The sequence below is a fragment of the Phocoena sinus genome, chromosome 14 (genome assembly GCF_008692025.1).
Source record: "Phocoena sinus isolate mPhoSin1 chromosome 14, mPhoSin1.pri, whole genome shotgun sequence".
NCBI classification, from domain to species: domain Eukaryota; kingdom Metazoa; phylum Chordata; class Mammalia; order Artiodactyla; family Phocoenidae; genus Phocoena; species Phocoena sinus.
Window position 1 is genome coordinate 13,038,163 of NC_045776.1, and position 12,787 is coordinate 13,050,949.

General features: G+C 43.0%; 1 protein-coding gene across 3 annotated transcripts in view; it reads right to left on the reverse strand.

The window, feature by feature from the left end:
• ZCCHC2 (zinc finger CCHC-type containing 2) overlaps positions 1–12,787 on the reverse strand; it is a 55,503-nt gene that overhangs the window by 21,391 nt on the left and 21,325 nt on the right. For all 3 annotated transcript variants that reach the window (XM_032603076.1, XM_032603077.1, XM_032603075.1), the window contains exons 5-8: positions 12,290–12,402; positions 6,404–6,498; positions 3,521–3,604; positions 1,532–1,589 (exon numbers count right to left, since the gene is read on the reverse strand). In XM_032603076.1, the coding sequence (XP_032458967.1) occupies positions 1,532–1,589; positions 3,521–3,604; positions 6,404–6,498; positions 12,290–12,402 (350 nt within the window). The remainder of the gene's footprint in view (positions 1–1,531; positions 1,590–3,520; positions 3,605–6,403; positions 6,499–12,289; positions 12,403–12,787) is intronic.

Consider the following 12,787-nt stretch of genomic DNA (forward strand, 5'->3'; position numbering starts at 1 on the left):
ATGGAAACAGATGAAAAAAATCACTGAAGAGGAAATTTGATCATGAGAAAATAGACTGGAACACAGAGGAAAAAAATGTGGAAAACAAAAAAAATCTGAGAGAACACCTAGGACATGGTGAAAAGTCTAACCTGTAAGCATCCCGAGCCTCAGAAGAGGGAACAAGAGAACAGGCAGACGCAATACGTGAAGAGAGAATGGCCTGGGCTTCTCTAAAACAGAACTGTATCAAACTTCAGACTTAGGAAGCAGAACTCATTCAAAGAAAGCTACAAATATATCATAGGAAACTGCCGAAAACCAGACAATGGGAAAATTCAAAAACACAGTCAGTTTGGAAAAGCACACTAACTTTCAAAGAGCAGCAATAAGATTGAAGAACAATGGATACCCACTGTCCACTGTTGCCCCTAAAAGCAGAATCTGGGGATGACACAGTTGATTTGGGAGGTGATCCAGAAGTGGGAGCAAGGAGTGGGGAGAACAAAACAGGAAAGGAGGAAAAACCAGCGTGTGGGTCCATTAGTGAGGCTGCCGCTATGAGCGACAGAGGCTCAAACCAGCTGGGACCTCCCAGAATTATCTCCCCAAAGGGCAGGAAGCGGGAGCTCCCCACCAGTTGAGGACTGACCCCTGGGGCAAATTAACGTGCAGCTCTGAACTGGGCTGGTTCAAGGGCTAAGCAGGCTCATAGGATCAGCGCGGGCCCTGAGGCAGGAGGTGGACAGTCACGAGGCAGGGCCTGCGGAGGGACAGTCGCAGTGTGAGGGGGGGTTAGAAGTCACATAAATGATTTTATGTGGCTTGCAGCAGAAATCAAACTGGGCTGAGAGGATATGATGTGAAGGACCAAGGGCACTAGACTGGAGACAGCGACACTGGAGCTTCCGAGCACTCACAGAAAGTAACTACTAGCCTGGAGTCCTATGTCGTATGAGCAAAAATGTCTTTCAAAACTGAAGGCAAAATAGACATTTTTTCCAGATAAAAACAAAGTGACTTCATTACTGGCAGATATGATGACAGGGAATCCTCAAGTGTTCTTCAGTTAGCAGGATGCTCAGGTACACTGGAAGGAATGAAGAACAGTGGAATGGTAGAAACCTAAATGGTTAATGCAAAAAGGTTTCATGAGGTTTAAAACAGAATTAAGATGCATGACAGCTACAGTTTATAAGCTGGGAGGAGGTAAGTGAAGTTACAGTGATCCAAGGTCCTCACGTGGGAAATGGTACAAGCACAAATATCAGACCTTCCTAAGTCAAAGATGTAGAATAAAACCTCTAGGTAACCATCAGAAGAATCGAAAAACAACATATGGAAAACTATCAAGGCTAATAGAAGAGAAAAACAGAATTTTAAAAAAACGCCCAAAAGCAAGAAAGGAGAGAAAGGAAAACACAGAAAAGGTGAGACAAATAACAAGCAAACAGTAAACCGGCAGAATTATAGCCAAATACATCAGTAAGTAAATGTGATGCTGATTTAAAAACACACAAAGTCATTCATGTTTTAGGAACTAGATACCTACTTCACAAGGGGATTTTTCCCGGTATGTTTCTTGTGGATTATGGTGTGCTGTAACACATCTAGAGTGGAGGAAAAAAACAATTTATTATACCATATGCTTCTACAAAATCCAAAAGGAAGACACAACTAATGTATGTGACCATAACAGTGTTGACAGACCACGTAGAGCACTTCCAAGCATTTTTCACAGAAAATTCCTTAAAGAAACAATTTTTCAAAGGCACAGTAATTTCCTTAAATACCCTGTCAAATATGTTCCACCTAATAGCAAAATCAATTTTGTCCAAGACTACGAAATTTGACATGAGCATTACGCTGCAAAACCACACATTCAATTTCAGGCTCTTTTTTAACCATTAGAAAAAAAAAGAAGTGTCTCAAATATCAAAACACCACATGTTAATAAAACCAACACCCATGTACCCACCTCCCAGATATCTCTGTATTTGCCTCTTTTTATTAGGAAAGGAAATATCCCAGAAACAACGGAAGGCCTCCCTCCATTCCATTCAGCTCCCTCCCTCTACAGAGGTTAACTAGTTGAAATAATCTAGTGCATGTTTTTATTTTAACTACCCCTGTGTGTATTCAAACACACAGTGGTGCGACATGTTTGAATATACTATAAATATGCTTTATTTTAATTGCCACCTAGCATGAATGTACCACAATCTATTTATAACTTTATTAACATTTGAAACATTTGGGTTAACATCCAAGTACTTGCTGTTACCCATAAGCTGCTGGGAGAGCCTGAATCCCTGTCCCCTGAACACACGGACGACAATTTTCATAGAAGCAGAACTGCTGGGTAGTAGCATTAATCACCTCCAACTTCACAAGAGTGTCAAATTTTTGTCCAAAATAGTTGCACCAAGAGTTGTATCAATTTAAATTCCCATCAACAGTAGATGAGGATTCCCATTACTTCATATCTTTGATAATGTCAGACTTGAAAATGGTTTGCCAATCTGATGAGTGTGAACTAATCTCTCATTGTTTTTTTGTTTCTTAATTATTTTATTTATTTATTTTTGGCCGCTTTGGGTATTCGTTGCTGCGCGCGGGCTTTCTTTAGTTGCAGCGAGCGGGGGGCTACTCTTCGTTGCGTGCACGGGCTTCTCATTGCAGTGGCTTCTCTTGTTGCAGAGCACGGGCTCTAGGCACATGGGCTTAAGTAGTTGTGGCACACAGGCTCAGTGGTTGTGGCTCGCGGGCTCTAGAGCACAGGCTCAGTAGTTGTGGTGCACGGGCTTAGCTGCTCCGTTGGCATGTGGGGTCTTCGTGGACCAGGGCTCGAACCCGTGTCCCCTGCATTGGCAGGCGGATTCTTAACCACTGCGCCACCAGCGAAGCCCCTCTCATTGTTGTTGTTTTTTTTTTTTTCTCATTGTTTTTAGTTTGCATTTTCTGGACTACTCGTGAGGCTGAACCATTCAAGTTTCTTCTGTGAGAACTGCCTATGTTTATCTTTCCCCATATTGTTGACCAGACTGATTTTCTCAATGATTTTTAGAAGAATCTATAGTCTTGGACGTATAGTCTTTACACCTGTAAATATCCTGCAAATGTCCTCTGAATGGTAACCTCTTGTCACTTGTTAAGCTTTCATTTAGATTAGAAAGATCTCCACTATGGTCATGCTCTGGCCTGTCAAGAAAGCCTTCTCATCCCAGACTATTAACATTTAAAAATTTAAGTTTTACATATTACATTAAGTTTATATATGTTGCAAATAATTTGTTATTCATTTGAAATTTTCTGTGCCCAAAGAAGTAGGGATCTAATTATATAACTTTTTTTTTGACTGGAAAGCCAGCCAATACCATTTATTGCATATTCTTTCCCCACTTTTCTGTAAGGCCACCTGTCACATTCCAAGTTCCCATATGTCTGTTTCTCAGTTCCTTAACCTGTTCTAACGGTTTGTCTACCTATCCCTGTGACAATATCACGCAGAAAGACTTTATTCCAGTGAATCAGCGTTTACCTTCTTCTTGACTTGAAGCTTCTGAGCTGTCTTCTTTTAAGTGTTCTAATATCTTAGAGGTCTTCAGAGAGGATTGTAAGTTATCTGCGGGAAGTATTAAATACCATTAACTTTTAGGGAAAATTATAATAGTGAGAAAAACAAATATAATAATTACTCTTCTCCCTCGGAGGATGAGAGTGGAGAGTTAATGGTAAAGAGAACATGTCTAGTAGTTAAGACTTTGAAGAAAGCTAGAGGACATAGCACAAAACCCTGGACTGGGAGTGGGGACCCTGAAGCATGGAGCCAGCTCTCCCCATAAAAGCCACGGGAGTGAAGCAAGCTGCTTCACATCTGCCTGCCCCCGCGTGCTCTTGTGCAAAATGAGGAGATGGACTAGATTAGTGCTTCTCAACTATCTGTGCTGTGTAAGGTTTTGCAGAATTTCCAGTTTGTGTGGATCGCTCCTTTTATGAAAGACAGTATAACGTGGCAATGTCAGATTACTCCCAGCGTCTCCTCTCTGTTCCTGTTCTTCTACCATAGACCAGTGACCAGCAGTCACGGACCAGCACTGACCCATGGAACCCACTCTGATGCACTGGATTACGTCTCCATTAAAATACAGACCAGTAGGCTTCTGGAGGTCAACATTTTAAGTCATTCAGGAGTTTAACATTTGTTCTCTCAGCTGTCAGATACGGAATATTGCTCTCTATTGCGGGGGCAGGGGAAGTTAGAGCTGTCATTTCTTAAAAGAGTAAGTGCAAATGAACTTTGCCAATGATGTGTTCTTTGGAGAAATAATTTGAACATCCTGACCAGATTTTCCACAATCTCAAAACATGTCCTTTACTTTATTTATTTATTTATTTATTTTTTGCGGCACGCGGGCCTCTCACTGCTGTGGCCTCTCCTGTCGCGGAGCATAGGCCCTGGACGCGCAGGGCCAGCAGCCACGGCCCACGGGTCCAGCCGCTCCGTGGCACGCGGGATCCTCCCAGACCAGGGCACGAACCCACGTCCCCTGCATCAGCAGGCAGACTCCCAACCACCACGCCACCAGGGAAGCCCTCAAAACATGTCCTTTAATACACTATTTTGATTTCACAACGATCTGATATCTTAAAATCTACCAGCCTCTTTAGCATTGCTCATGTAATTTAGATACTGCCAAACTCTCCAGCCAGGTTTTCTGTTATTTATGTGTGTACTACTCACTTGGGTACATTTTCCTAGGCAGCCTGCTAAAATCCGAATTAAAAGCTTAAGTTCATGCTTCAATGCTTTTTTAGAATTAGACAGACGCTATTTATAGATATTCATTAAAAACCACACTTGGTTCAAGTGGAAAGCCCTGACTGTTAAATCTGTTATGACTCTAGAATGATCAGGATTCTCTTTTCAAAAAGCTACTGCCACTATTCAGACATGAATTTAAACATGGAGTTGTTCATCTCGTCTTAGTCATGAAGAGTCATTAATTCTAGTTGCTACTTTTTGTTTAAATTGTTTAAGGGATATATACATACACACAAATGATTAGAAAAACTAAAACTATGTTACAATAAATATCCAATCATACTATTTTTTTTTTTTTACCTCTTTTTTTTCTCCCACTTCGAACTGAGGAAAAATGCATTTTCTTTCCCCTCTAGGTACAGGGAGACATGGCTTTGTTGAAAGCAGAAGGAAAGATTCGAAAAACAAGAAAAATACACAGCGACTTGCCATAGTGGCTGTGCTTAAAGTTAGCAGAAATTCTCCTAAAGCACACATCGATGTTACTGGCAAAATATTTGTTAAAAAAGGCAGCTAAGATAGACGTGTATAAAACTAAACTCAAGGCAGACCATGATGAATGCTGAAACACGTGGGCAAAACCAAACCACAGGAACATAAGAGAAATCTAGGGAATCCTCACGAGGTGTTATTTCAGTTGGGTCCTGAAACAGGTGTGATTTTAACAGACTGTAACAAAAGATGGGGTGCAGAACAAGCCAAGACCCTGGGACAGGAAAAGGCAGGGAGGGTGTCCTGAGTGGCTGCCAAGCCTGTGAGCCCGAGAGAGGTTGAGAGGCGGCTCAAGGGGCTCACGGCAGGGCTTGAATTTCACAGCAAACGTTTAAGGTTCTAAATAGAGGATTAACAAATTGATCCCCAAGACAAGCCCAGGACAGGTTATAGTACAGTAAGAAACTAGAATCTGAGACAAGTGAGGCTTTGCACAGTCTGTGCATGAAAAGAAGACCTAACTAACAATGGGATTGGTGAGGAGGGGTAAAAAGGATGATGTCCTTTGTCTGGTGTGACTTGGCCTTTAAATGACTGAATACAAAGAGGAAAAGTGAAAAGAGTAAGGCCAGCGTTTCCAGCCTAGGAGGCCGGGGAGGTCATTATGGGAACAGGGGCACATCATGAGAGGTTATCCATCATGCAAGCAGCACTGAAGCATCTCTACAACCTGTAAGCCAGATCTCCCAAGGAACTTGAGGATCCAGTATGCCCACGAGTTTGAGATACTTGGCCCTTGCCTTGGAATCAGTCTGTTTTGTGACATTAGCTTTTTTTTTTTTAATTTTTTACTTTTTACTAGAGTATAGCTGATTTAGTTTCTGCTGTATAGCAAAGTGAATCAGTCATATATATACATACATACACTCTTTTTTATATTCTTTTTGCATATACGTCATTACTGTTTTGTCACATTAGCTGTTGTAAGTTATTTTCTTTAAAACTGCAGTGTAAAATTCACTAAAAACTACAAATGTTTCTAATTTTGTATGCCACTATTCCTTGACCTTAACTAAAGTGACAATCCCATACAAGATGGCATGGTAAAGCAAGAAATCCAAGCAAGGAAAAGGCCAAATTTCTACAGAGAAGCAGAGGGACACTTACTGAGGCTGTGTAGAGGGTCTGATGATATGGACTGAAAAAAGCTGTGTACTTTCTGATTCTGTAGAAAAGCTCGTGATGAAGTTGAAAATAGCTGCCTGCATATAAAAAGAAAAGACATTCATTAATTTCATGTACTATAAATCCATGAGATAGTTTAGATTGTAAACAAACCCAGTGGCAGTTTAATTCAGGTATAAAAAACTGTTTTCCTAAGGAAAAGAATTATTATTTGCTAATGTACTTCCCATAGGAGGAAGTGAATAAAAGACTTATTTACAAGAATCTAATAAACAGGCTTATTTTTAATTTTATATAATCTAGTGGTAACACTTCAATTCTAACCAACTATGTATTACTTCAGCCTTTTACCCAAGTGGTCCAATAGTCGCCTTTCTGCTCAGAAAAACAGCTTCAGTTTCTTTACCCTTCTTCATAGGTGTTACTTTTCATCATTTGGGTGTACCACGAAGGCACCTTCCCACAGTCTGAAAGTAAGAGGTTGGGAAGTTCGGGATGCAGGAGTTCTGGAAACTACAAACGGAACGCAGCCGCCAAGTTAGTTACAAGTATTACTACAGACTAAGGTATGACTGATGACGCACCTCAATATGTATCATACCACAATTCTAAGCTGTTATCTTTAAAAAACGGCTTTCCTCATGCTTTGCTAATGTCATTAAAAGATTCCAACTGGAGGTCTTCCCTACAAAAGGGACTCTGCAAAAAGGGGCATAGTTACAGCACAGTCTAATGCAAAGTTTACTTGGGATCTGAATACCAGCTCAATCGCTTAAAAGCTGAATCACCCTAAACAAGCTATCTGGCCTTTCAGTTCCGATTTCTTCTTAGGGAATATACTAACATTCTTCAAGATTATGACACTCAAATAGTATACGCATATTAAACTGTCATCCTGCTCAACATCCAAACCCCCTTCCATTACTTTTGAACATTTTAAATGCTCATTTAAAAATTTAATTCTTAATGTCTCCCCAAGGTTTTGGATCTATCATTCAGATTAGTTATAAAATCATCAAAATACCATATCAAGAGATGACCCTTATAGACCAAAGTTGCCTTGTGCATTAGACAAAATTGCTTCTTTGTTCTCAAATGTGGAGGTAAATATTCAATAGGAAGACAAAGGGAGGAAATGAAGAGATGGAAGAGAAACTGAGATACAAAGTGTGGAGCTAATCTAAATTTGCAGGTCTGAACACATTACCTAAGGCTGAGGATTAAAATCCAAAGGCATCTACTGCCCAGTTACATTTACAAACCAAATTAACTGGTCAAAAGTACAGGCATATCCAGTATAGGAAAACCACACCTGAGATAAAGGCAGGGGCTTGGTTGGAATCAGCATACAGACTCAAGTCAGGGTTCATTGCTGCATAACCACAAGATGGCAGTTATACCCAACTAGAACCCGAAGTGGCCATAAACTACTCAAGCAATCAAATAAGAAAAACTGGATTATATTTTTTTGTTTGTTTGTTTGTTTGTTTGTTTTTGTGGTACATGGGCCTCTCACTGTTGTGGCCTCTCCCGTTGCAGAGCACAGGCTCCGGACGCGCAGGCTCAGTGGCCATGGCTCACGGGCCCAGCCGCTCCGCGGCATGTGGGATCTTCCCGGACCGGGGCACAAACCCGTGTCCCCTGAATCGGCAGGCGGACTCTCAACCACTGTGCCACCAGGGAAGCCCAGGATTACATTTTGACATAACAGAAGTCATCCAACCCCAAATGTACATTTCAGTGCCATATCTTCATTTTCCTAATTTACAGTGTACTTGGAAGTAAATGCAGTATGTCCTGTACCAATCCAATCTCCACTTCACTTATAAATTCACTACCTACCTCTCGTTTTCATTTCTCCCCCTCCTTTATAATTGCTACATTTCTTAAATGAATTATAGCGATACTAATCTAAAATTCACAAACTGAGAATAACTGTCCTAAAATCCAATTAATGGTGTTGAGACCACAGGCTAGCCATACAAAAGAATCAAAGATGTTTTTAAAAGGAAGTATTACGAAGAAAACATTTTAAAAATATAATTTTTGAAGAGAAAATGTCTTTTCAAGCTGGACACAAAACCCTGAACCCGTAAGAGAAAAGACTGATAAATCCAACTACATAAAAATTTAAACCTTCTGCATGGTCAAGAAATAATGACAAACAGTGCTCCTTTCTTTCATCTAACAAATAACTCTTATAAATTAGTAATCAATAAAAAAGTGAAAGGGACTGAAAAATTCATTCACAGGAAAGTACAAATGGCCACTCAAATACAGATTAAAATGAGATACAGTCTTCCTTTTTGAGAGACTGGCAAAGATGAGAAGTTGAGAGTATTTATGTCTGCTGAGGTGTGGAGGAGATGCAAAAACAAGGCTTCTAAGGGTATAAAGTGCTACTGCCTCCTCAGAAGTAATCTGGAAGTACCGCATATTAAAAAATGCACACTGTACTTCTGACCAAAAATTCCAATTCCAGACATTTCTCTTACAGAGAAGTGTGTTAAGAAACATATGTGGACAGTCACTGTAATATTCTTGTAGCTTTAAAATATTTAGGAAGAACCAAAACAGCCATAAAATACACTGATTAGTTTAATTATGGTACAACTAAAAATGGAACATTACGTAGCAAATAAAAAATGAGGCAGCAATCTTTTTTACATGTACTGATGCTTTACCATGTCCAATACATTTAATGAAAAGACTAAGTGGCAAAAAAGTGTGCAAAGGAGATTCATTTGCGCAAAGGAAATACACACAAATACACAAATTCAGGGATGTGTACGTGCACTGAAAATTTTTGGAAAGGTATGTAAGTTTTTAATGAAGGCCACTTCTAGTGAGTAGACTTGAAGAAAGGGATATTAGGGACTTTTCACATTACACCTTCCTTTGCATTCTCCACAAATAGCTTGAATAACATCTTTATAGTAAAAAGGCTATACACACACACACACACACAAGATCATATGAGGAGAATCCTAAAAGCTATAACAAGGAGTCCAACACATACGTCTTAATTGTGGTGTTGGCCAAGAGCCAAATTTCTGAAAGTGGCTCCTTGTGGAAGTATTTTTTTTCCCTCTGAAAACCTCAAACTTACAGAGAAGTTGCAAATAAAGAGAATTTTCTTTCTAAACCATAAATAACTGACCTCTGCTGCCCCAACACCGGGTGAAACATGAGTATTCCTACAAAGACATTCTCCTACAATCAAAATCAGGATGCTAACACTGATAAATCGTGACCTCCTAACCCCCAGATGCCAGTTAAATTTTGCCAATTGATCCCAAAGTATCCTTTTTACCACAAAGACCCAGTCCAGATCCTGTGCTGCATCCAGCTAGCCGTGCTATCTTCTCAGCCCTCCCTCGACTGTCCTGGCTTTAAGAGGACAGCGCAGATATTTTGTGGAATGATCACAATTTGGGTTTGTCTGCTGTTTCCTCGAGATTAGGTTCACAGCAGGAATATCACAGGAGTGAGGCAGTGCTCCTTTGTTGCTGCCTACTGTGTAGTAGGCGATCCTGATTCAAGTTCACTCTCCTGGATCCAAGTAGCATCTGTCAGACTTCTCCACCCAGGGTTACTCTCCCTTCTTTAGAAGTAAGAAGCTCTGGGGAATGACTTTGACAATGTAAATGTCCTAGTCCTCAAACGTTCAATCTATTCGTTTATTATTTATCTCAACATGGACCCATGGTTTCCTATTTTATTCAATGATACTGTTCTTATTTATTTTGATGTTCAATTTGCTCCAGATTTGACCACTAGGAGCCCCTTCAAGCTAGCCTTTGTCCTGTGACCAAGCCAAACATTCCCTGAGGGCTTCCTTGCTCTCTGGCACGATGGGCTCATCTTGTATTTTTCCTCCTCCAGACCTACAATCAGCTTCTCCTCCAAGGAGCCCTAGCTCTGTTCAGTGGAGAACGGAGTTACAAGTCAAGCTCTGGATACCAGGGATGCTCACCGCTACTGGGGTATGGCTGCTTCCAGACCCTTTCAGTGACCAGAGCCAGGGAACACACGTGTACACACACAACCACATTTATTTCTGTATCTACCTATATATACTGCAAATCATGAGTCTGCACCGGTATCTTCAATTCCAATGAGACACTCCAGGGTTCATTCTGGTTTTCTCCTTTCCATACCATAACTCTCTTCTCCAACAGAGAAACTTGGTTCTCATGATTCTTAATATATACCCTAACTAGGCCCATCCCCCTGTAGTAAGCTTATCTGTCTCCCACTGTCACTGCTTCTCCCTTCGGAGCCCTGAGCATACGCCCTCCTGACCCCGTCTGGGCCCCACACCCGGCCGGGCCACCTGTCATGTGTGCACCCTCTGGAACATTAGGCCACGCCTCCCACCACCATCACGGGGGGGCGGGGGGGGGGGCGCCGAATGATTTCCCTCCCCAGAGGCTGTCACCCAGCGCAGACACCAGGCTCGCGCTGCCACCCCCCACCCCCGTATCACAGCTGCACAAGCCCCTCCTGAGCCACCTGTACGTGCGGGGGGGCCTGAGAGCGCACCACCCTCTAAGGCGTGCTCTGCGAACCACGTGCCTCCAGCAGCCTAAAATCCCAGCACTGCGCTCACCCCAGTACTGTGCGGCATGACTCTGCCCTTTAACAGGATCCCCAGGGATGCACAAAGGGGACTCGAGTTCAGCCAACTCTTCCTCACCCAACCCCACCCCATCTCAGCCCTGGAATGCTCTCTGTGCCCACCCCCAAGAGACTCAGCCCCTCCCACTTCTCTGGACCCTCCCACTGTGCCCTCTGGGATGCCCGCCCTTCAGTGAATGGGCTGGTGCCTTCTGACTCTAAAATCCCGCCGGCCCGGCCCGCTTTCCTCACAGCCCATCGTGCGCCCGTCTGCGCGGGACGGGCGCTCCCCTGAGGCTGCTCCCCGGCCACTCCACGTCTGGCTCCAGCCCCCAGGTCGCTCTTCAGTCCCTCCACGCCTTCCATCATGCTCGTGCCCGTAGGGGGGCTTCGAATTGTACCCTCCAGCTCTCTGCTCCGCTGCCTTTTCCCAGTCACTCCCTCCATCTCCTCTCTGGTTTCCCTCATTTGCTTCCAAATCACACCCTAAATCTTGTCATACAATGGAAATACCCTCCCTCCCGGATTTCTGCTTCTGTCCCCAGCCCCACCCCATCCTGAGAATACTCAGGGGGCCTGGGGTCAGCAGGAGGGTCACTGCATGAAAAGGCTCGCACCTCTGCCTCAGCAAGTCTTCCTCCCAGGCTGGGCCAGCTTAGCTTCAGAGGGCAGATCAGTCTCACCTAAGCCCCGACTCTAAGCCACATATGTGCCAACACGGCTTTCACTTATTTTACTTATTAATAACTGCAAGTTTCCAGTATAACAGCATTTGTTTCCTTGGCCGTTATTCCTTAGTTTCTCTCTCCTAAAGGGGGGCCTTCAGAGAGGGATGAGTGCCAACAATGACCAAACCACACTGCAAACCTCGGCTGCCCTTCACTTTCCCACCCATTAGCCTAATCTTACTCAGCAACTTAAATCCAAAACCATCTCCAAAGTTGAGCTCTTGGACAAGGGCCTCTTCCAATAAATATTATATGGTGAAAATAAGAGGTTTCACTGAATATCTGTATACTTTAGAAACGATTTTTATGATAACAGACAGCTGAAAAGTACAAGGATATGAGAAATTCGTTTGGTGTCTACTACTAGCCTAGATCTAAATAACACAAGGATAAAAAGTCCATTCTGACAAGTACTCCAGAGGAAGAATCTCTGTGATCTCCCCTAGAACTCCATCCTCAACCCCGGGACAGCCACGGCCCAGCCTGTGAGGCTGCCAGGGAGGTGCCAGTAAACCGTTACCTCAGGATGGGCTCCAGGTCAGGGTGCCGCCATTCTTCCCTCTTCAATGAGCCCTGATTCAGGGCTCTTAAGATGGTCTTGTCAAAAGTCTCCGAGGACAACTCCTTTGGAAGCTAGGAAAGAAAAACCACACGACCAACGTTAAGTTTCTCACTTACTGACAAATATGTCACACACCAGAGGCACAAAAGGAAGATGAATGCCTCCTACTCAGAAATCATCCCAAAGCAGTTCCTTTTCTAAATCTTCCCGAAAAGCGGCACTGCACAGGGCACCGCGGGGTCCCGAGGGACGGGGAGGGGCCGAGGGTGCCGGCAGCGCTAAGCCTGCTCTGGGCCTGCCGGCACTCCCCTCCCATCCCAGGACACCACACCAAGGTTCTTTAGTGAAATGGAGCCTTTCGCAGGGCACAGGGAGTATTATTTTTATCCTCAAATAGTATTCTGAAAACTGCGATCTCCGCCTTTGTAGTTATCACTTTTGTGCCTTCTGTATCAC